Consider the following 22,527-nt stretch of genomic DNA (forward strand, 5'->3'; position numbering starts at 1 on the left):
GCAAGGATCTTTACCCTGAAATGGAGGATACATTGTCTTGACATTGGCATATAACTTGCTCTGCCTCAGCCCTTCTTGCCACAGAAATTAAATTCAGGCTTGGAATCGTCAAACCTCCCCACACAGACTGGTTTGTATCTTGGACGGTGACAATGTGGAGTGGTGGTCTCACAGTTCATGTGTTTACCTACTCCCTAAACATCAGACGTTTTGGTTGGGTTTATTCTGTGCCTACAGGAGCCATGCTCATTACTCAATCTGCCTGTGCTGTCGCAGTCCATGGGTGACTTCAACCTCATGCCATGCCCATAAAGTGCTCACAGAACCACCATTTGGACTGACCCAATGTAAAATCCCAGTAAAGGACACCACAGCATCTCCAGTTTGAACCCCAAACATGTTTCAGCTTTGCTAATCAGTGCTTATGGATGTATGTATGTGTTTTGTACTGCACTCCATGACACCAAAGCCATTTCAGAATGAACATGTTTAATTTTGTTAACCTTTTATGCTAAACATATTGTTGCTGACTGTGTAGGAGTCTCTAACTCTACCCATGCCTTACATTTACACTCCTCTTCATAGCTGCCTGACCTATGCAACTGCCTTCTCTCCCTATAAATACACCAGTTTGAGTGTATTTCTCAATCTATAATGATGCAATGCCTAAACAGAGGCATATCGGCATACATACACACTATTAAGAATGTTCTGATTGTCTCCTAGTATGTGTGCATCATCATTCCCTTTTGCCTCGTCTCTGCTGCTCATCGTACTGTCTATAGGAGCAAGACTGCACTAGTCATCTGACCTCAGGCTTCTTATGCCTCCACCTACCTCCATCATAAAGTGGGAAACTCGCACTGTGCTGTGAAGTGGACCATTATGTGCTGCCTTCCTTTGGGGTTGAAGGTCATTCCCAGCCAGGCTCCCTTGGTTTGGCTCTTGTGGGTTGGTAGCCTTAGTAAACAACGCATGAGCCCCAGTGTCCGCTCAAACCTTCTAGATATATGATTACAATAATAAGGATGAGAAAGCAGATGCCATGCAGGTACTATGGAGGGAGGGCCACGCCTTTTGAACCTTGGAATATACTCATGATGTCTCATTAGCATTAATAAATGTGTTTATCAGAGGCATTGCCCTGATGCTGCTTCTGATGAACGGAGCCCCTAAAACACGTCCCCACCGCAGAGAGAACATGTCCTTGGGCCAGATTTTCAAAGGGACTGCCGTTGACTGTAGAAGTGGAACAGGGCACGGGAGACAATGTTTATAAGAAGCGAGGCTTTGATGACTCGGTACCCAGATGTGAAGTGGAATGTGCATTACAGGATGAAAGGGGACAGTGGTTCTGTAACATACATTTGTAACATTCCATTTTTTTGGTTGTCTTTTTTTGCGGTGGAGGGCGCCAACAATGCTTCCCACCTGGGGTACAATCTGGTGTAAGACTCTTCCTTCAGAAATACCTTCCTATCAAGCCCTGAGCGAAGGGCTTGATAGGAAGGTATTTCTGAAGGAAGAGACAAAAGTATTGCGGACACAGGCCCCAGAAGGCTTTGTGGACAATGCAGAGGGTCTTAAACATATTCCTTGCAGCCACTTGGAGCCAATGAAGAGATATCAGGGCTGGAGAGATATAATCCCTGGGCTTGAGGCCAAGGACAAGTCTTGCAGTCCTGTTCTGGATAAGTTGCAGAGGGCGGAGAGTAGTAGCAGGTAGATTTAGAAAGAGGCTGTTGCAATAGTCTAGCCTAGACAGAACCAGAACTCTAGAGACAGTGAGCTTCTGGGGGAAGGAGAGGAAGGGAAGAAACCCTCTGAGGAGATGCAGTGGTAGTTAGACTTCTTAGAGACATCCGAGATGTGTGGGGGAAAAGGAAAGAGTGGAGTCGAAGAGGACCCCAAGGTTCTTAGCCTCACAGGTGGGAGCAGGGAGAGGGCCAAGGGAGGTAGGCCACAAATCGACAGGAAAGGAAGGTGCAGGAGTGCCGATGAGGAGGATCTCGGCACACCACTCCTGGATTTCAGACAGACAGAGATGAGAGAGGGAGAAGAGATGGCAGAGGGGAGCCTGAAAACGAGCTGGGTGTCATCCGCATAACACTGGAAGTTGGAGCAGCGAGCAAGTAATGCAGTGGGCAAGGGGTGCCAGGTATTGGTTGAAAAGCCAGGGAGAGAGGTTAGACCCCTGGGGAACACCACAAGTGGAGAGTGAGATAGAAGAGAGGAAGCACCCAAATTGGACCTGGGAGAGTCAGTTGGAGAGGAAGAAGGTCAGCCTGGCCAGGGCCTGATTAGTGATACTCAGGTTATCACAGAGGTGGTTGAGCAGGGTGGCATGGTTGACTGTGTCAAAGGCAGAAGAGAGATTGAATAGGATGAGGACAGAGGGGAGATTATAATCAAGGTTGGAGAGCAGGTCTTCACGGATGTTCAGGAGAGCAGTTTCCGTACATGTGGCTGCTCTGAAGCCAGACTGATGGTCATGGAGACAGCCAAGAGAGGCAGTGTGAAGATTAAGCTGGGAGATGGCCACCTTTTCCAGGAGTTTGCCCAGGAAAGGAGTGATAGAGATCAGGTGATAGTTGGCCGGGCAGGAGGGGTCAGCAGAGGGTTACTTGAGTAGAGGGTGCACAAGAGAGTGCTTCAGGAGGGAGAGGAAGGGTTCAGTGGTGAAGGCATGGTTGAATAAATCAGCCAGGACAGGTGCAAGGGTGTCAATATGGTCCTTCATGGTTTTCGACGAACAGGGAAGAACCTTTTCTGAAGAGACATTCAATACGTGAGTGGACTAAAAGTGACTTAGTCTTTAATGTAACTGAGACCCATTTCCTGAAGTAGTGAGTACCCTGCGAAGATCTGAAGGTATCCCATTGGCGTGCATAGACATGAATTCTCTTTAATCTGCAGTGGTGGAGGCCAACACATCCCAAAATGGCAGAGCCAAGGGTCAAAACAACCACAGTTGTCGCCTTATAAACAAGGACTGGAAAATCCGACAGCAAACGACCCGTTTTCTTCCCAAATCTAAAAAGAGCTCCATTCACCTGAGCCATATGTGTGGCCTAGTTTATGATGTGTGTGCGCCAATTGAAGTCCTGATTTATAGTTACTCCTAAGTAACTGAAGTTACTCAGTTACTCACCCATTTCAGTTTTATCCCTGAAACAGCCACTGGACGCAATGATCATCTGAGCTTGGCAAAACACCTCATCCTAGATTTTGCCACGTGTAACTTGAGATCCCATATATTCATGTACTTGTCATAGCCTTTCACAAGTGTTTGTAGGGATTTGTGTGTCCTGCAAATTAGGACCACTTCAACTGCATATCCCAGGGTACATATGTTTTCACCCCTTGGTGCGTCAGCTGTCAATTCACTTAAGTTTTCAAATAATGAATTAGCATATACATTAAAGAGCAGTGGAGCCAGAACACAATCCTGCCTTGCCTTAGCTATAGAAGGAAATTTAGTGGTAAGCTCTCCCTCTATGGCCATGGCAAACTTTTACTGAGAGACAACTGTACATTTCCATTAGAGGTTATCATGAAGGAGGCATTTCCACATCATACAGGGTATCCCAGTTTAATCTGGTTGACACAGTAAAATGCAGCGTAGAGGTCTGAAAACATCAAATACCTTTCTGAATTATAGCCATACTAATTTTTATGAAATATAACTTTTAAATTAAGAACTCCCACAAAATCCATATTGAAGGTTTGATAATACTTTGTGATCGTTTCCCCATTCCAATAGTCTAGTGTGACCACCCTACCAAACAATTTAATGGATGAACCAATGAGTGAAATTGGACGGTAACAGTTAAGATCCATCCTATATCCCTTCTGGAAGAATGCGACAATGATTGCTTCTTTCGAACTGGGTGGAAAATCTCTCAGTCGAAGCATGACATTAAATGTTGCAGTAATGATTGTGGACCAAATCTTTGGCTCATATTGATACCATTTGTTCGGAACTGTGTCTAGGCCTGCAGTCTTCCCATTTGCCTAAGAGCTGAGATCATCTTCATCCTCAGCCAGAGAGATATCTATGCATTCTTACTCCACTATTTCCACCCATGGCGTAACTGCATCAGGCTCATTGTTTTCTCTTTGATTTGTGGCAGCTTTAATGCTTTCTAGTGATGGTACTGGTATAACCTTTTGTCAATGACTTCTGTCATAGGTGATGACACTGGAGTCGAGTGCATGCTTTGTGCTAATACCATCCGAAATTCTTTGGTATTGTCCCCTTACGAATTCTAATGTTCTCTCTTTCACAACATTTTTGTATTTATGCTTAGCTCGCGCTATCTACAACTGCAACAATCAACTGTTTGGATCCATGTTGGCAAATTGTCCCTGCTAGGAAGTGTTGGCTGGTACGTTTGAAGGTAGAAGGACTCTGTCACACCATTGTAATTGAGGGACCCTTCTGGGTTCTGACACACTCTAGCTAAAGTGGAAGTCAGATTGCAAAGCAATTTGATTTGAAGTGAGGCAGCTTGGCAATTGAAAATAATGTATACATATGTTGATTTCAAAATGCGCACTGTCAGCTCCCTAAAACCCTGTATTCTGCTGTGCATGCGTCAGAGCGATTTGATCAACAATCCCACCACTGACGCAAATGCAGCACTATGAGTCAGGGTTAAATCTGCGTCCCATATTCAAGAAAACTCAGAATCATCTGATTTTCTGCTGATTTTGGCTAGTCAAACCTTTCTGAACTTCCATCGAGTTTCTAGTGGTGCGGTTTAAGTGAGATTAAGCTCTAAGGTTACATATGGCATGAGTAGTTGAAGGTCTTCAACAGTCATGTAGTCAGAGGTAAATGTTGGATGGTACGGAATCAGCCTCAAAGACTGAGATTAAAAGACCAAATGGGAGATTTGGCCAAATTTTCGGACGTTCAAAAATACCGAACAGCGGAAAAGTTCAACCAAATCCCGCATTCAGTTGCAGGGGCTGTAGGGGTGTCCCCTGAAACCATGCTAACTATATTGTGAGTGGGGGTTGCGAGGGTGATCCCTGCAGCTGGTCCCAAAAAAAAGAAAAAAAAGGAAATCACCCTGCAGAGTCGGTTCCCGATCATGGAGGTCAAAGGCAACAGGTGTCGCAGAGACACAGTGAGTGGGCAGCAAGGTAACTAGGGGTGTGGGTGGGGGACAGGTCGGAAATGTTCAGGGGAGAAAAGACCGAAGGATATTTCGGAAAAATAATCTTCAGTCTTTTCTCCCTCAAACATTTCCATCTTTGGCTTTCAACCCCGATCCAGAGGGTACTAGGTTATAGGAGCGAGACGGAGTGGATTGAAACTACATTTTGTAGAAGGAGAGGTAGAAAAATGAAATAGGATCCATTTTGGGGAAAGGTGGAAAACTGAAATCAATATCCTTGAGGCATAGGTTCAACATTGGGACAGGATAGCTTTATTTTTATATTTTAATTTCTAGATTTTGTTAGAGATCAACAATTGCATTAAGTTGCTGAATTGAGTATTCAACACACATATACAATCATTTTACTACAAATAAGTATGAGAGAGTCCATTGGCTTATATCATAACATTGATCCAAAAGGTAATACTAATGAAGACAATAAAACAACAATTAAATCATAAGAGTGTCCAATAAACTGATAGACTAAAAAAAAAAACTAAATAAATAAGTTGCATGTAACATTTCTTATTCAATGTTATAAATCAAACATATTTGTAAAAAATAGAAATGAAATAAATCACGTTTTATATTTCTTCCTGACGACCTGTTTATACATAATCGTCCCAAAATAGGTCAGAATTTGATTCATCTGCAAGATATCAATTCGAAGGAATATGATGTTGCAGTTTTTTCTTGTGCTACTATTTTGGTCTGTTGGTCACATTTCTGTAGTGAACCTGTCTTCATCAGAGATGAGGCCCAAAGTAATGAGGCCCAAAGTCTTCACAAATGCTACGCTTTTATACACCACACATTCTCCCTGATGAAAGGGCTATCAATCACGCACATAACTTAGACATTTTCATAGGTGCCCTGACTGGAAAGATTACATTTTTTTACCACTCTCCTTTATACCTTGGGTGAGGCTCAATTGAAGGGCACTAATTTGTCATCTTCGATCCAAGTGTCCTCATCCAGACATGCTGTCATGTGCAATGGTTCCCTGGCTTCCTGCCAGGTCTTCAGCAGATTTAGACTTGTCTCCTAGCTGCATGGCTAGGTCACTAGTACCAGAAACATAGAAAGCAGTATGTTTTCCCCTTTCTTGGCAATCTACTATGATTGCATTCCTAGTCATTTGGAATCACTTTATAGTTTGTCATCTGATAACTGTTAGATCTGCTTAGTTGTGGTGTAGGGCTTCATTCATGCATCCGCTGGCCCCGGTCTTAGAAATCATTGACTGTGGCACATAGAACTCGAACCTTTGCAACCTTTACCAGGCATTGCGGTGTTGTTATCGCAGAGAGTGTCGATGTTCAGCTTGAAAGAGTGATTAATGAGAGCCTCATATATTCACTGGGGAGTTCAACTTTAATTCTCTCATTTCAACCAACATATAACATGCACCTGATTATAGGTCTCCTCTGCATGTGTCCTTAGTAATTGGGTGTCAACACCCCTGTCTGTGCAGCTGCAGCCCGGCACCACCTCTTTGTTGATAGGGCTTGCACTCCAGTTTGCATCCTTCCGTATCACTGGTCGCATTCTTGGGGGAGCATGGAGCCTGCAGTGATGCCAACCCACTAATGGTTCCACAAAAGATAGAGCGCAGGTCCACGCCACGCCCTGACATATTCACCCACTGCCCTGGCACTGCTCAGACCAGTGTACAGTCTTTAGACCACATTTCCTGGGCTGCCTCTTAAAGATAACGCAAAGGAAATGCTGCATAGCGAAGACTGAACAACACGCTGGAACAAGCGGCCTCACAACAGCCCAGAGGCAGGAAGTCGCTGGTGCCAGCTGGGAAACAGGCAGGTGTGGGAGGGGCTGGGGAATAGACGTTGGGATTTGGATGAATATGGGGACCATGTTTTTTTAGCGGGAAATGTGGTAAGGTGCCAAAGCTGCAGCTGGGAATTGAGGGTGTGGGGAAGTGGCATCTGCAGAGTTTGTTGTGTGAAACGCCCCGATGGAAGTGAATGCTTCCCTATGGAGGCCACTCTGAAATGGCCAAACAAAGGCAGTATTTTGCACCAGCGATCTACATTTGGCAGGACTTGTACACAGAACCACTCAGAACAGCTCACCATATCAGCCATTGTGTGGGGTTCCCCCACATTTTGTCAGACTGCCACAGATCTGGGAGTGCGCATCCTCCTGCTCCGGCGCCACCGAGGCAGTTTCCTGGGTTACTTTTCCAGCAAGAGGTATCTTCATATGTTCCGGCAGGATTTTGTATAATTTGAGGGAATATGAGCGGGTTCCCAGAGGGCCAGTGGACTCCAGGAAAGGGAGGGACCAGAGATTCCAGCCATGCAGGCCACCATCTTGACTCCTTGCTCAGGACTTTTAACTTTGGCGGTGGGCAATAAAGTGTCACTAATTCTAAAAATGAGATAACATTACATTTTGCTGATCCCTTCACGGCTAACCTTTTTCTACCTGCCTGAGAAAAACTAGCTGCAGCTACATGTCTTATAACATTGACATATACTTACTATTTTTCTTAAGTGAATTTGCCCAAATGTGAACTTACAGAAAGTCAAGTCTTATGCCTGTTTTATTCCCTTTGCCATCAATTTCAACCACACCGTATGTAACAGGCCGATTCACCTGTAGTAGCATGCACAAATCAAGATTAGGATCAACTTCTGTTCTATTGTATTTCACCTAGTGGAAGTATCAGTAGTAGTAGTCATTTATACATTGCCTTTTCCCATTTGTGTGGCCTCAACGGGCTTGTGGGGGGAATGCCCTCAAATGCCGAAGTCCAGGTATGGCAACATTCTCAGAGAAGGCTTGGAATTTGTGTGTGCATTTGGACATTAATTACAAAGTAGGTCGGATGGCTAGGCTTCAGTAAGCAACCCAAGAGGTCAGGCATATGGATGGGTGCTGAGGGGGGTCACGAGAGTGCGTTAGTGCAAGAGGTTCATTATGTGTCCAGCGAGACCGAATATTGTCATAGGTTGTTGCCACTGTATTTTAGTGGCAGAGGTGTTGAGGCACGTCTAGTGTAAGGAGGCAAATACGTTACTTATCCAACTAGACAAAATATTTGTTATAGTCATAGCTGCATTTTAATGTGTGTGGATGGATAGTAGTTCCTGTGGCAGATGTTCACCGAGGTGGTGCCTTTTGGGTTTTTCATCTGGGTTCCGAATTCGCCACTCAGATATATCTGCTTTCTAGATGGTAAGTCTTTTTTGCTTTATTTAGTATTTCAAAATAAATGCCACGCTTTGTAAATATGCTATTTCCTCTATGTTGCCACTGCTCACTATGGTTTCATTATATACATCTGCCTGTGTTTCCATTTTCGGTATTAGGACACTCTAGATTGGACCCAATGCATTTCGTTATTTGTGTTTTCGTTATTAGATTTTTGTTATTTTGTAATTTCGATATTTATTTTTCATTATAAACACATGGAACCGAGGTAGCCCACACAATTTCTTCTAAATGCAACACTTGTGCTAACCTACATGTGCTAGTTTTATAGGTGCCATATCAGGCTGCCGGCATATAATTAGGCAATCCCTAGTCTATCGTATTAGTGCAAAAGACAGACAAACATCAAGAAACATCATGTTACAATACGAAGGCTAATTGTGATGGTCATGCAATCCTGATGAACCTGTTAAGTGCAAAAGAGAGCTGTTCTAAGAAATGTTCTAACTACAAATCTATCCTCTGAAATCTTCTAATTCCAGTATCAGTGCTACCTGCATGAATCTTTGTTCAATCATTAGCTTTCCTCACAGTTATTCTAACAGCAATAAGAGGCAAATATCTTGAATCTTCCAGTTGCTATAGAAAACCTACCCTGGACGCTAGTATACCCACAAACTACAGTTCAATCACCACGGTCCCGTTTTTACTAAAAATCCTCAACCGTGCAGCATATCTACAAATTCAAGATTACCTTGAATCTAACAAACTCTTGGGATTTAGGCAATCTGGGTTCCGGCCACGTCACGGCACTGAAACTGCCCTCATAGATTTAAAAACACAGATTGAAGATCTAAAAGACAAAGGCAAACTTGCTCTCTTACTCCTCTTGGACCTTTCGGCGGCCTTTGATCTCGTCAATCATGAAATCCTCTGCCACCACCTTAAATCAGCTGCACACTTCTCCGATAAAGCTACAACCTGGATTAGCTCCTTTTTAGACAATAGATCTATGCGCGTGTTCTCTCCACTAGCAGCCGCCCCACCTGCACCTGTCCTTGTGGCATGCCACAAGGATCTTGTGTTTCACCCACGTTGTATAACGTGTTCACCAAACCTCTCTTCGATATCTTGGACTATCTGGGTGTCACTTACACCAACTACGCCGACGACAACCAGATACTTATCCCTATCTCAGGTGACTACACGGCTGACTCCCTCGCTATCAATGTCATCTACCAGGTCATCCAGGCGTGGATGGCTCAACACGGACTCTGTCTTAATGATGAAAAGACTGAGCACCTTATTCTTGGTTCGCCACAAAAACTTACCAAACTCGACCCTGCGTTCAAGTCCTTCATCATCGATGGGAATATTATCCCAACCGCCAAGGACACAAAAACCCTAGGGATCTACATTGACTCGACCCTATCCCTATCCCTCACCAGACAAACTAACTCTGTCTCTTCCGCAGCGGCATATACCTGCAAGCTTATTACAGCCTGTCGCCCTTTCCTCTCCGCAACCAATTGTGTCACCCTGGCTAGAACTCTTGTATTATCCAAGATTAATTACTGCGATGCACTGTACCTAGGCACCAATTGCTGCAACCTAAACAAGTTGCAAATTGCCAAAACAATGCTATTAGAGCTGCCCTCAACATTCCCAGGCGCCAACACATATCCGACACCAGATGCAATATTCGCTGGCTCTCAGTCCCACACCGTATCTCCCTGAAAACCCTGGCTCTTACCCAAAAATGCCTTCATAACCAAGCTCCCTGCTACTTGGCTAACCGATTTGCCCTCCACAACTCCATTAGACTCCGCAGAATGGCTCATTTAAACTGCCTTGAGGTTCCACGTTTCAATCTCCAAAGATCAGGTGGAATTAGCTTCCCTATCTTGGCAGCTAAACTCTGGATCACGCTTCCTAATGAGCTTAGAGCAGAACCCTCATTCCTGAGATTCAAACACCTTACGAAAACCTGGCTGGCCGCCCAGGACATTTAGCTCTGGGTTCTCTGCTTAATTTGTACATGTATATATAATCTGCTTGTCCTCTCATTGCTATTATCATACCTGCAAATTCTGTATTATACTTTTAAACTTTGTAATTATGATTCTGTCTGTTTTTCCTATGTTGTAACTAAGTGATGTGCCCGGTTGCCCCTGGGCCTGGTGCACTATACAAATAAATAAAATACAAATACAAATACATCTATTGAGCAGAAGAAACTCCGTCCTGATACATCTTGTAGGTGCAATAAACAGTCTGTCCTCATATATCTTCAAGATACATTGGACCGGTTCGCCCGATAATCTGAGGTCAGGATACCACCATACATCTTTTGATACCATCATAGATCTTCTGATCATAATTTGCAGGCTAATGTTTGAGTTCCACATGCTTTCCACCATCCAAATCCATCTAAGTGTGACACAGTTCGTGCCCTGAAAAAACATCTAAGCGCGACACCTTTCCTACCCCCAAAATATATCTAGGTGCAACACATTTCCTACACCCAGAATACACCCAAGTGTGACACATTTCTTGCCACCAAAATACATCTAAGTGCAACATAATTCCCTGACTCCTGAATAAATCATAGTGTGAAACATGTCCTACAATCAAAATGTATCTAGGTGTGACACATTTCATGCCCCCAAAATACATCTAAGCCCAAAACAATTTCCTGCCCCCAGAATACATCTTAGTGCAACACATTTCCTGCTCCCAAAATACATCTAAGTGCTACACATTTCCTACCCCCAAAATACATCTCAGTTTGACACATTTCCTGCCCACAAAATGTATCTAGGTGTGACAAATTTCCTGCCCCCAAAATACATCCCATCCAAGTGAGGCACCTTTCCTGCCCCTAGAATCCATCTAAGTGCAACACATTTCCTGTTTCCAAAATCAATCCAAGTGTGACACATTTCCTTCCCTCAAAATGCATCTAAGTGCAACACATATCCTACCTCCAAAATATATCCAAGTGCGACCGATAGTTAAATCCCAATACATCTATATAATTTGATGGTGGTAGTAAGGGAGAAGCGGCAGGGTTTTAATTGAGCACAGTAATGGCTGTGTTCACCGCCCGTACCACCTTACCTTAGTTGTTGCTGTAGGGTGCTTTGTCAGGTATCCATGGGTGAACAGGGGCACACAGGGATGGGAGCTGCCCAGAGGGCAGTTGCCCGTTCCCCTGACCCTTCACCAGCTGCCTGGGCAAGGCTGCCCGAGGCTCTTGGTGATGAAGGGCTTCCTGGTGAGCCTGGCCAATCGTAGTATAGGTGGCCGGTAGAGGGGAGCGACAACAACACACAAATGGAGGGTGCTGGGGATGACTGAGGGAAGGGCTGAGGATGGAGTGTGGCCTCTAATGTGTCTTGCTCTTACTGCAGTGCTCATGGCTGCTGCTGGTTCTCACTGGACCTTCTCAGGGGAAAAAGTGGTGCCCTGCACCGAAGACAGTGTGGATGGGCTTCCTGGTGAGCCTGGCCATTCACGGTATGGGTGGGTTGGGAGAGGGCAGGGGGGGCACAGGCAAGGGAATAAAGGCAAAAATACACAATGGAGGGTGCTGGAGACGACTGGGGAAAGGCTGAAGATAGAGTGTGACCACTAATGGGCCCTGCTCTTACCGCAGTGCTTGACGGTGCTGCTGGTTGTCACTGTGCCTTCTCTGGGGAAAGCAGACAACTTGCCTGGGCAACTGGTATACATATATGCAAATCAATTCCAAATGAACATTCTTTTCATGCCCAGTCCCCTGCACCCACCTAACTTTCTTTATGGTTTACTGATTCTTGGACAGCTTTGCTCATCTTCTTATGAATGTCTGGCAAAGCTGATTGTTATCATTACCAAAATTAACTATTCCATGATCATATTATCCTTAGTAATGTGGATGGATTCAATATTCAACAATCTTAAAATGCTTCCATACTAAGGCAGATATGTGTTTACCTTTAAGCAAAAAAGTTATGAATTGAGGTCTCGCGACATAGCTGGTGACTTGCCTTGTCAAAGGGAGACGGAAGATTCCAGAACCATCCCTAGTCCTGAGAGCTGGTTCAGCTACAAGGTCCCTAACTCCTTACCCTCCCCTTTGTGCCATGCTGTGTGTGTGTATGCTTGCAGACCCTTGTCTCTGGCCTTCATATTGGGGCACATACCTACCAGTGTTTCTCTTTATTGACTGAAAATCCGGTGCAATGTCGAAAAACATTAACAAACGCCAAGCGATCAAACCAACATGACAGCAAACCTCTTTGAGGAGTGAATAGAAGATAAGAGGAGCCACAACTGACCGGCAGAGCCCCGAGTGCAGCCATGCCCCTTACCCAAGGGAGACAGACAGCTGCTGTAGTCACAAACCAGAGCAGCATGGAAACTTGCATCATGAGTGGGACAGCCAACTCGCACCATCATATAAAGGTCCCCTAGACCACCAGGGACAGAGAATGTGAAAAGAGACCCTACACCTCATGCCACCGGAATGCATCACGAACCACATACTGGGGCTTTTCATTTTCTATGCAAGCCCATGTGGACAGGGCTCAGCCCCCTTTTGACAACTTCACCGTTCACAAACACACACTAGGAGGGGAAGACTGGATGGGAAAGCTGTCCAATTAGTACAGGGGGAGATTTCAGCAAGGGACAGAAACAGGATGTGGGGTGTTTTTTCAGGTGAGGTGAGCAGTGGATTTAGAGATAGACCAAGAGACCAGCAAGACACAGGAAGGAGTTTCTGAGTGTGGATTCATTTATTGGAGAAAGATGATGTATTGGCTTCAGAGTGCAAGGGTGGTGCTGCAGCATGAGAGTACATGTTTGTGTGGCGAGTGGGTTAGGAAGGTTAGTGTAAGGAGTGCTTGTAAAGCAAATTATATTTAGTGAAAGGAGGGTGTTTCAGAAGTAATTTGGAGTTGTGGTAGCATGGAGAGGGGAGTTGTAGCATGGAGAGTGACGTGTAGTAGCGTGGAGATTGGAGTTATAGTAGTGTGGAGAGAGGAGTTGTATCAGCGCAAAGAAAGGATTTGTAATTCTGCGGAGAGAGGAATTGTAGCCTGGAGATGGGGCTTCTAGTAGTCTGAGAAGGAACGTGTAGTAGTGTGTAGTGGTAGTGTGGAACAGTGGTAGGAGGAGAGTAGAAGTGGGAGGATGATAGTAGCAGAGGAAGGAGAAGAGAGTAGTTAGTAGGGAGAGAAGGAGAGTTGTCAAGGGGTGTGGGGAGAAAAGTAATATCAAAGGGTTGAGGTGGAAGGTACGAGGAGTGAAACCTCAGAGGGACAGAGGAGAGGAGTGAAACCTCAGAGGGACAGAGGATTGACGGGAGGAGTAAGAGTAGGGGTAACTAGAAGAGGAGGAGGGAAGTGGTAAGCGTGGACATGAATGAACAAGCTGAATCCATCCCAACTCGCCATTATAAAAAAGACTCATGGTGAGCAAATGGAAAGTTCGTTCCTAAGGGAGTTAGAGAGCTTTGGATGTCGGACATCATTGTTAGTCCAAGGAAGATATTAGAACACAAGGTTAGCAATCGGTAAAACTAACCAGTGGTTATGGATGCCTTGTAGAGTGAGAACAATACCAAGGTAGATACGCAGTGCTTACATTGTGAGGGTGTTTACTGGGTGTCAGCCCTGGCACTTAATTCTGAGCCCCGGCACTTATTGTGTCAGACTCACTTTAATTATTAAGTGGTGATAATCACTGCATCCATCAAACACAATGAGCAAGCACGAGCTGTAGTATAATGCCAAATATGTCGTCACTGTGGGGAGCACCTATGGGTGGCGGCAGCAGTGGTGGGAAAATGCCCACCCGCAGTGTCACAGGAGTGCTAGAAAATATTTGGGCCCTGGCACTGGAGATAAGAGAGAGTGGGATGGCTCTAGGGCCCACAACATGTTAAACACCAATGAACTGTCTTGGAGTCTTAGTACTTTCTTAGAGCCATCTGTGACATACCTATACAAGTGTGAAGATATGTGACTTACATACAATGTAAGCTGTAAAGTCATCACTGCCAGGGATTCGAATGATACGCTCTGCGTGGCAGCACTCATTCATTATTGCAACATTCTTTTTTCAGTAAAGATCACTACGTGTCTTTTTCTTTTTTATATGTATACTTAATTTTACTTTTATTTTTTAATAGGGTCATGGACGTTGTTTGGCTCACCAAAAAAGGAGCACCCAGACAGTTGTCCACCTTTGTCAGCTTCTGAAGCATCAGTTGAAGAGGACAGTCCTTACTGTAAGATCTTGCTGCCAGGGCTTCACCCACCTTTGGAATCTAGCTTATACCAACCAGAACGTGGCAGCTGTACGTGCACAGCCATGAATGAACATGGCATGCAGAGAGGAAAAGACATTTCTTCAGGTAACCTGTTCCTATGTTATTTATTGCTAGTTATTTGTTTGTATTCACATTTTGCACCAACAACCGTGCATACCTCAAAGTCATTCTAATTCTCTGCTTGGACCCTTGGATCTTGGATAAGGATTGCACTAAAGGGAGTCTTTTTGATCAACTATTATTGTCACTCATTTGTTATTTGGTATTACCTCACACCATTTTAATAGAATTTTGAGAGTGGCACAGCCAAGCAAGATGAAATAATTTGGGGCATTAATCTCTAATAGTACCTGAAATTGCCCGTCTATGAGGCTCGTCGCCCACAGTGTTTTCCGCTGCCTTGCAATGGATCACCTTTCTCAAAGGAGCCACTTTTACCTCTCTCTGATCTCCTCCCATTTTACCTGCTGGCCAAAACGTGCCTCCTTACAGTCACCCTAGCTCTCTGCTCTTCCTTCTCTCCCTCCTTCCATACAGCTTATTGACTGGCCGCCTGGAGTACCTCAGAGTCCCACAGATCCCAGGCAGCCCTGCCAGTCCTTTCTGCACTTGCCACAAGGCCCTAGACCCCACTGCACTTCTAATAAAAACCTTAGAGCTTCTTGTTAGGCGGAAACCTGTGCAGTTCCCTCTGGGACCACTGCAAAAGGCTTAGGACTACAGGTGTTTGGCAGTAAACCCACTTGGTAGCAGTCTGTACCACACAGATTCACTTGGTAGCTGTGGCGGAGCAGTCAGACTTCCCTCAAGAAGAGTCAAGCAGTATGTGGAGTATACAATATAGGGCAATTCTTCACCGTAAGACAAGCAAACACGCAACGAGGCTCAGTGTAAAGATATTAAGGTATTTATTTATAACGGAACATGTATGGCAAACACTATGGCACTATCACGGCAAACACTTCAATCACAATTACTCTACGAAGAAGAAACGATCAATCCCCCTAACAATATTTCGACAAGTCTAGGTTCTACCAGCATCACTTATTTACAGACAGAGGTGTATGCCTCAACCTAGATGGCACTCTAATATTAGTTAGTGCGGGAGAGAAAAATAAGCAGGTTACAAAATCAACACAGTTCAATACTTCACGGGAGAAATGCAAGGCAAGAAGGCAAGAACCACAATAGATCATAAAGTTCAGAGGCCAGATCCACTCGGAGAGAGGAAAGGCCATATGTCCCAAAAAGTCTCTTAGTGGAAATGCGTTCGAGTCTTTGTAGCAAATTGTTATCGGCAGATTGAACCAGTTCAGAACAATACGTGAGAAAGCTTGGAGGTGACCCAACGGAAAGGAGAGGATTAAGACACCTCACTCGAATCGATCGAAAGCGAAGCCAGGCGGACACAGTACCTTGTTTGTGGAGAGACAGCTCCGGCGGGGGCAGTTGTTCCTGGTGGTGGATGCACGTCGGGTCTTTGCCAAGAGTAGAGATGATCTCGTCGTCGAAGAAAAGTGAAGTCCGGTGCACCACCAGGGAAGAGACCAGCCGCGGAGTGCTCTGTCACAAGGCACCACCTTTTGGTCGCGGTACAGGGGTAGTGGCTATCCGGTTGCCGAGGTGCTCTGCATGGGCAATTCGACCACTGCGTCCTGAGGTGAAGAAAAGGCAAAGGGGACTGGTTGTTCCCACCAGTCAGGGGAAGAGACTCTCCGGCAGGGAGATCTCCTCTGTCGTTGGAAAGTGGTGAGTCGGTTCCGCAGGGCTCCACCGGAGGTGTCGTCGTTGCAGGTCGGCTCAGCTTTACCCTCGTCGGATTCTTAGGTCCTGTGGCGACTTCTGAAGATCCAGTCCCAAAAGCCCTGCTTTTATGCAGAAAACCCCCATTCATTCAGCCTAGCTGTCAAACAACACGTGCTAAGTGGTGAGCGGGGAGGCTCACCACTTGGGCCAATCACTCCAGAGTGCGACCGGAGTTGGCAAGGCAACTCGGTCCAGGGTGCCTAAACCCCCTCCCACACCCCTGTGGTAACCCAGACAGAATGGCACCACTTTGGAGGGTCTCTGTACAGAAGCCCACCAAAAGTGGAACAAAGGGCTCGACCTTTGGTTTAGGAGTCACAGAGACAAACACAGACGCTGTAATATTCTAGAAGTGGACCTCCTCACGCATCCGCTCGGCCACCTCATCCGCCCAAGAATACGCCAACACAGGAGCTGGGGTGCAACACTTCTTTATTCATTGAGTACCTTCTCAAAACTGCCCGGTGGGCGGTAACCCCGCCCCCCATGTCCACGTGGGTCGCAGCCCACTTGATTGTCAAACATAGACAGAGGACTCATCCTCTAAACGTGGATGAGGTGACAACACCACACCCTCCCGTCACTAAACATTTAGTGGTGTTCTCAATTCATTTCTTCGATGAGGCAGAGAGTCTTCTTCCTTGTTCTCTGGGGTCGACAATCCGCTCTAGCCGCGGTGTCAGTCCATGTTTCTACCGTCATGTCATTTTCAGAATCTTCTCGATCTCCTTCATAAGGTTCGTCCCATTGAGAGAAACTATCATTCATGTCGGTGACACCAGGGGATGGGTGGTCCGGCATCCTCCTAAAATGAGACGAATTCCTGGTGACGGACCGGTGATCCCTTTCGGCGGTGATAAGTGATCCCTTCTTCTTGACAATAATCAGTTTTTCTTCATTGAATGGGGCTACGTTTTTCCGCTGTTGAGGGTGTCTGACCACTACCAGGTCTCCTGGTGCTAAGTCACTTCCCTTGGCCCGGCGAGTGGCATCAGCACTTCGCTTCATGTTTTCTTTCATGAGCTTGTCTTTCTTCCTCATTTCGGTGTCATTCTCGTATTGATCCTCGTCTGCCCTTATGTGGGGTAGTCGTGTTCTGATCGCTCGCCCAAACATTACCTCCGATGGTGATTTTCCTGTGGTGCTGTGTGGGGTGTTTCGGTAATCTCGCATCAGTTGGTATAGTAGTTTTTCAACAGGTTCTCCTGTGAGTCGTGCAATTTGTGTCGTGCGCTTGATGTTGCTCATGAACCTTTCAACAGTCCCGTTTGCCTGTGGCCACAACGGTGTTACTTTCCTGTGGCGGAATCCCATGTATTCTGCAAATCTTTGGACGTCTTGTCCAGTGAAGGGAGGTCCGTTGTCGGACTTGACTACCTTGGGTATTCTGTATGTTGCGAACATTCGATCCAGCGCTGGTATGGTGTGATGGGCTGAGGTGGACAGGACTATCTGCAGGTCAGGATATCTTGAGTATTCGTCCACCGCTATTAATATGTATTCACCCCCTTCCATGGGCCCAAAATGATCGATGGCTATTTCTTTCCATGTTCCTTCGGGTAGTGCGGTCATGCTTAGCGGTTCAGGGGTTGTATGTGGCTTCACGATGGCACAGGTGGGACAGTTTTGCAATAGTTCTTCCACGGATGTGTCTAGTTGGGGAAACCAAAGTTTTTGTCTTAGCATCCTTTTAGTGGATACGATGCCCCTGTGTCCTTCGTGTGCTAGTTCTAGCACCTTCTGTCGTAGGCTTCTTGGTATTACAAGTTTCGTCCCCTTCAGTAATAGTCCTTCCTCTGATTTTGCGAGTTCTTCTTTCACAGCTAAAAGGCATGTGATGTCTTGTTTGGTGTCATCATTCATAGTTTCGCGGAGCTGCTTTGCATGCTTCCATCGCCCTGTTTCTAGGCATCTTAGGATTGTTTGTATCCCTTGGTCTGTATTGGATTCCCGTGATATTTGCTCCATGTCAAGTCCTTGCGGTGTGCTGCTGTGGATGACATATTTTATATATTGATCCGCGATGGATGTTTCCGGTCCACTCTTTTCTCTCGGGAGACCGGAGAGAAAATACACAGGGTTTTGTTCCTTCCCTGGCCTGTGTGTGATCGTGAATTGGTAGTCTTGCAGCCGAAGGGCCCACCTGGCTATTCTGGGTGGCATTTTTGCTTGAGGATTGCCATAAATGAACGTGAGTGCCTGGTGGTCTGTTACGACTATGAATGGTTTGCCATAGAGGAAAAGGTGAAAATGCTCGCAGGCCCAGACGACCGCAAGTCCTTCCTTCTCTGCTTGAGAGTAGGCTTGTTCGGTCTTGGAGAGACTTCTGCTAGCATAGGATACTATGTGTTTTCCACCTCCCTCCTTGTCGTCCAATTGCGTGAGAATTGCACCTAACCCAACGGGACTGGCATCAACAATGAGTTCCGTGGTCTTTCTGGGGTCAAAATATGCCATATTTCGGGCATCAGAGATGCAGTCTTTTATGATTTGGAATGCTTCTTGGCATTTGGGTGACCAGATAAACTCAGTGTTAAGCTTGGTGAGTGCTCTGAGGGGTTCGCTGATGGATGCGAAATCCCGTATGTACCTTGTGCAATAACTTGCAAGTCCTAAGAAAGATCTGAGGTCTGAGGTCGTCGTGGGTGGTTCAGCTTCATGGAGTGCACTGACTTTTTCGGGATCAGGCATCATGCCCTTCTCAGAAAATATGTGTCCAAAGAATCTGAGCGTCTTCTTGCGAAATTCACACTTTTCTTTGTTGAGGGTTAGCTGGGCTTCTTCCAGGGCCATGCACACTCTCATTAGCATGTTGTCGTGTTGCTCTCTATTCTGACCCAAGACCAGGATGTCATCGCTATAGTTCAGACAGTTGGGCACGTGTTTGATGACATTGTGAATTTCTGCCTGAAAGATTTCTGCCGCAGAGGATATTCCAAAACTGAGCCGCTTGTAGCGGAATAGACCTAGATGAGTGGCAAATGTCGTTATGTAACGGGAGTTCTTGCTGAGCTCTAGCTGGTAGCCTTTATTTAGGTCTAACTTAGAGAATATTGTCGCTCCATTTAACAGGTGCACCATGTCTGTTATTCAAGGAGCTTGGTGTCTTTCTCTCAGGATGGTTTCATTTGGTCTCCTCATATCCACACATATTCTGATATCGGGGGAGTCTCTCTTGGGCACCGGCACTATGGGGGAGACCCATGGTGTGGGGCCTTCCGCTGGCTCAATGATGTCTGCCTCAAGTAGTTTGGTTAATTCATTCTCAACTTGCTGTTGAATATTGATGGGGATACCCCTGTAATGCTGGGCTATTGGCGTGACACTGGTGTCGATGTGGAGTTCAATTTGTTTGTCCTTCAGTTTTCCGAGGCCTTTGAATAGTGCTGGAAAAACTTGGTCGATGCTTGCCGATGGGTCTAAGTATTTGTGCACCATGATGCGGTATAATATGTGAATGAGTCCCATCTCTATGGCTGACCGATAGCTTAGGATGCATCCGCTTTCGGTTGCAGCCTCCAGCACATGCATGGGGATGTTTTTCTCATGTTCCTTGTATTGGCACGATGCCATGAAGAACCCTTTGCATGCCAGTGGTGTTTTTGAGCCATATGGGTAGATGAGGGCTCGTGCTGGCTGTAGACGAGGAGCGTTTGGTATGCTTTTGTGTACTTTCTCACTGATCACGTTCACTGTTGCTCCCGTGTCTATCAAGAATTCGGCGGTTGTTTGATTGACTTGCATTCTCAGTATTGGGCTGTGTTCTTTTGCCGTGTTGTTTCCAAGGGCGTATGGGTATCCCTTTCTCTGCGGTGTTTCCTGGTGTTTCTCCTGTCTGCGGGATGTCTCTTCCGATGATGCGCTTGACACGCTGTCTGATTGTCACTGTTCTATAAGGCATCGTACATATCTCCTGGGCCTTCTCCTTGTTTTGGATGAGGTAGTTTTGTTCTCCCTCCAGTCTCTCTTTTCTTGCCTTTTTGCGGGTTGTTCATCATGGTGTCGGTGCCGCCCTTGTTCATGGAGTTGGTGTGCTGCCCTGTGGTGTTGTGCGGGCTGGTTCTGCTCCAGTTCCATTGTGGTTCTTCCACTTCTCCCGGATCCTTTCATTTTGCTGCGAAATATCAAGCATACAGACTTGTAATGGTTGTCGCCACCACATGCAGAACAGGTCAGGCCCATCGCGGGGCACGTTCCTTCATGTGGGTACTCGTGTCCGCATCTGTAGCAGAAGGGGTCACTGTTGGTCCTCATTGTCCCTTCCAATTTGTTGATGCTTTCGGTCTTCCCGTGCGTGATCTTTATATCGTCCAGTCCTTCCACTTGCGCCGCGAGCGCAGCATCTGACCTTGCCAACCGCAGGATTTCCTCCAGGCTCCTTGGCTGTTGTAGTAACCTCTTCCGAAAATCTGCACTTTCACAGCCCACTATGATCTGTGACCTGAGGGCCTCTTCATTGGAGTAATTGTTGAAATCACAGTGTTTCATTTTCGATCTTAGTCTCATGACAAATGCGTCTATTGTTTCTCCTCTGATCTGCTTGTTGGTGTGGAATACGTGGCGTTCATAATCAACATTTGTGTGGGGTGTGAAGTATTCCGTGAGTGTTGTTTTTAGTTTTGTGTAAGTGTCTATGGTGTTTTCTGGTATTTCGTCGAGGATGTCTCGCACGTTTGATCCAACCGCATGGTTTAGAAGGTTTAATTTTTGTTCATCCTCTAGTGGTCCAGCCGCTTTGAGGCATACTTCGAAATCTCTCAGCCATCTTTTCCATCTTGATCCGAGGGTGCCGGTGTCAGTGAGGTCAAAATTAGCTGGTAATTGAGCTAAAAGGCTGTCTGTCATTTTCTTGTGATCTCTTCTGGCCGGAGTCACTGGGACCGTTAGTGACTCCTCTTCCGAGTCACTCTCTCTGGCTAGGATCCCTGTGGTCGGTGAAGAAACTCCTCCTGACCCGCTCATGGGCTGAATTCGGCAGTCCCTCCTGTGGCTTTGTCGTGCAGCAGTGACGCTCGTGTCCTAGGCGTAGTGAGGCCTTCGTGATTGGCAGGGCCCTGCGCAAGAAAATGCATGGCTGGTTTGTGGGGCCTTTCTTAATGTGAGTTTTATGAGGCCTGGGGCCTAGGAGGTGCGTGTTGCGGCTTGTTGGCGCCTTATGATGCGTCGCGGTAGGGACACGTGACCTTACGGTTGCTCCAGGAGTCTTTTAGCCCGTTGCCGTCAGCGGGAGGCCTGTGCTCATCGACCGCCCAGAATTCTGTGCAGGGAGCCGCTGCTCCACCTGTGGATGACAGGATGCCTGCCGGCGTTACCGTTGGCGGGAGCGATTTTCTTCCTCCGCGCCCGGGGAAAATACGCGGGGAGCAGCCGGTGCGTGCTCGGAGCCCGTCCGGAACACACGCGCAGGGCTCTTTTAGACAGTGGGGAGCATTCCCGCTCTGACCCACTGTCTCCGGGAGTCTGAAGACCGGGAGACGTTCCGCCGCTCCAGTGATGCTTGATCGCACGCCACGAGCACTTGGAACTCGAGATGGCGGGCACAGTGTGGCAGGTGTCCGCCTCGTTGCCAGTGTAATATTCTAGAAGTGGACCTCCTCACGCATCCGCTCGCCCACCTCATCCGCCCAAGAATACGCCAACACAGGAGCTGGGGTGCAACACTTCTTTATTCATTGAGCACCTTCTCAAAACTGCCCCGTGGGTGGTAACCCCGCCCCCCATGTCCACGTGGGTCGCAGCCCACTTGATTCTCAAACATAGACAGAGGACTCATCCTCTAAACGTGGATGAGGTGACGACACCACAGACGCCATTTTAAAAACCGAGTTCTGGCAGAAAATACCATCCGATAAACTTATTTAAGATAAGTAGACCGGTGGTACGTTAGAGATTAACAAGAAAAAGTATCAATCCCTAACAATGGGACGAATCCCATAGGGTTATGTTTGGGGTCGAACATAACAAGTAGTTTCCACTGCCACCAGCCAAAACTCGAAGAGGGGGGGCGGGACAGTGCCCCCTCGAATAACAGACCCAGGAGTAATCGAATTACCCCTA

General features: G+C 46.4%; 1 protein-coding gene across 2 annotated transcripts in view; it reads left to right on the forward strand.

The window, feature by feature from the left end:
- The window catches only part of C8H10orf90 (chromosome 8 C10orf90 homolog), a 1,136,825-nt gene that overhangs the window by 730,373 nt on the left and 383,925 nt on the right, over positions 1-22,527 (forward strand). For both annotated transcript variants that reach the window (XM_069611487.1, XM_069611488.1), the window contains exon 4: positions 14,524-14,748. In XM_069611487.1, coding sequence (XP_069467588.1) covers positions 14,524-14,748 — 225 coding nt within the window. The remainder of the gene's footprint in view (positions 1-14,523; positions 14,749-22,527) is intronic.

Source organism: Ambystoma mexicanum, chromosome 8, assembly GCF_040938575.1.
Source record: "Ambystoma mexicanum isolate Mex_15411 chromosome 8, UKY_AmexF1_1, whole genome shotgun sequence".
In the NCBI taxonomy this organism is placed as follows: domain Eukaryota; kingdom Metazoa; phylum Chordata; class Amphibia; order Caudata; family Ambystomatidae; genus Ambystoma; species Ambystoma mexicanum.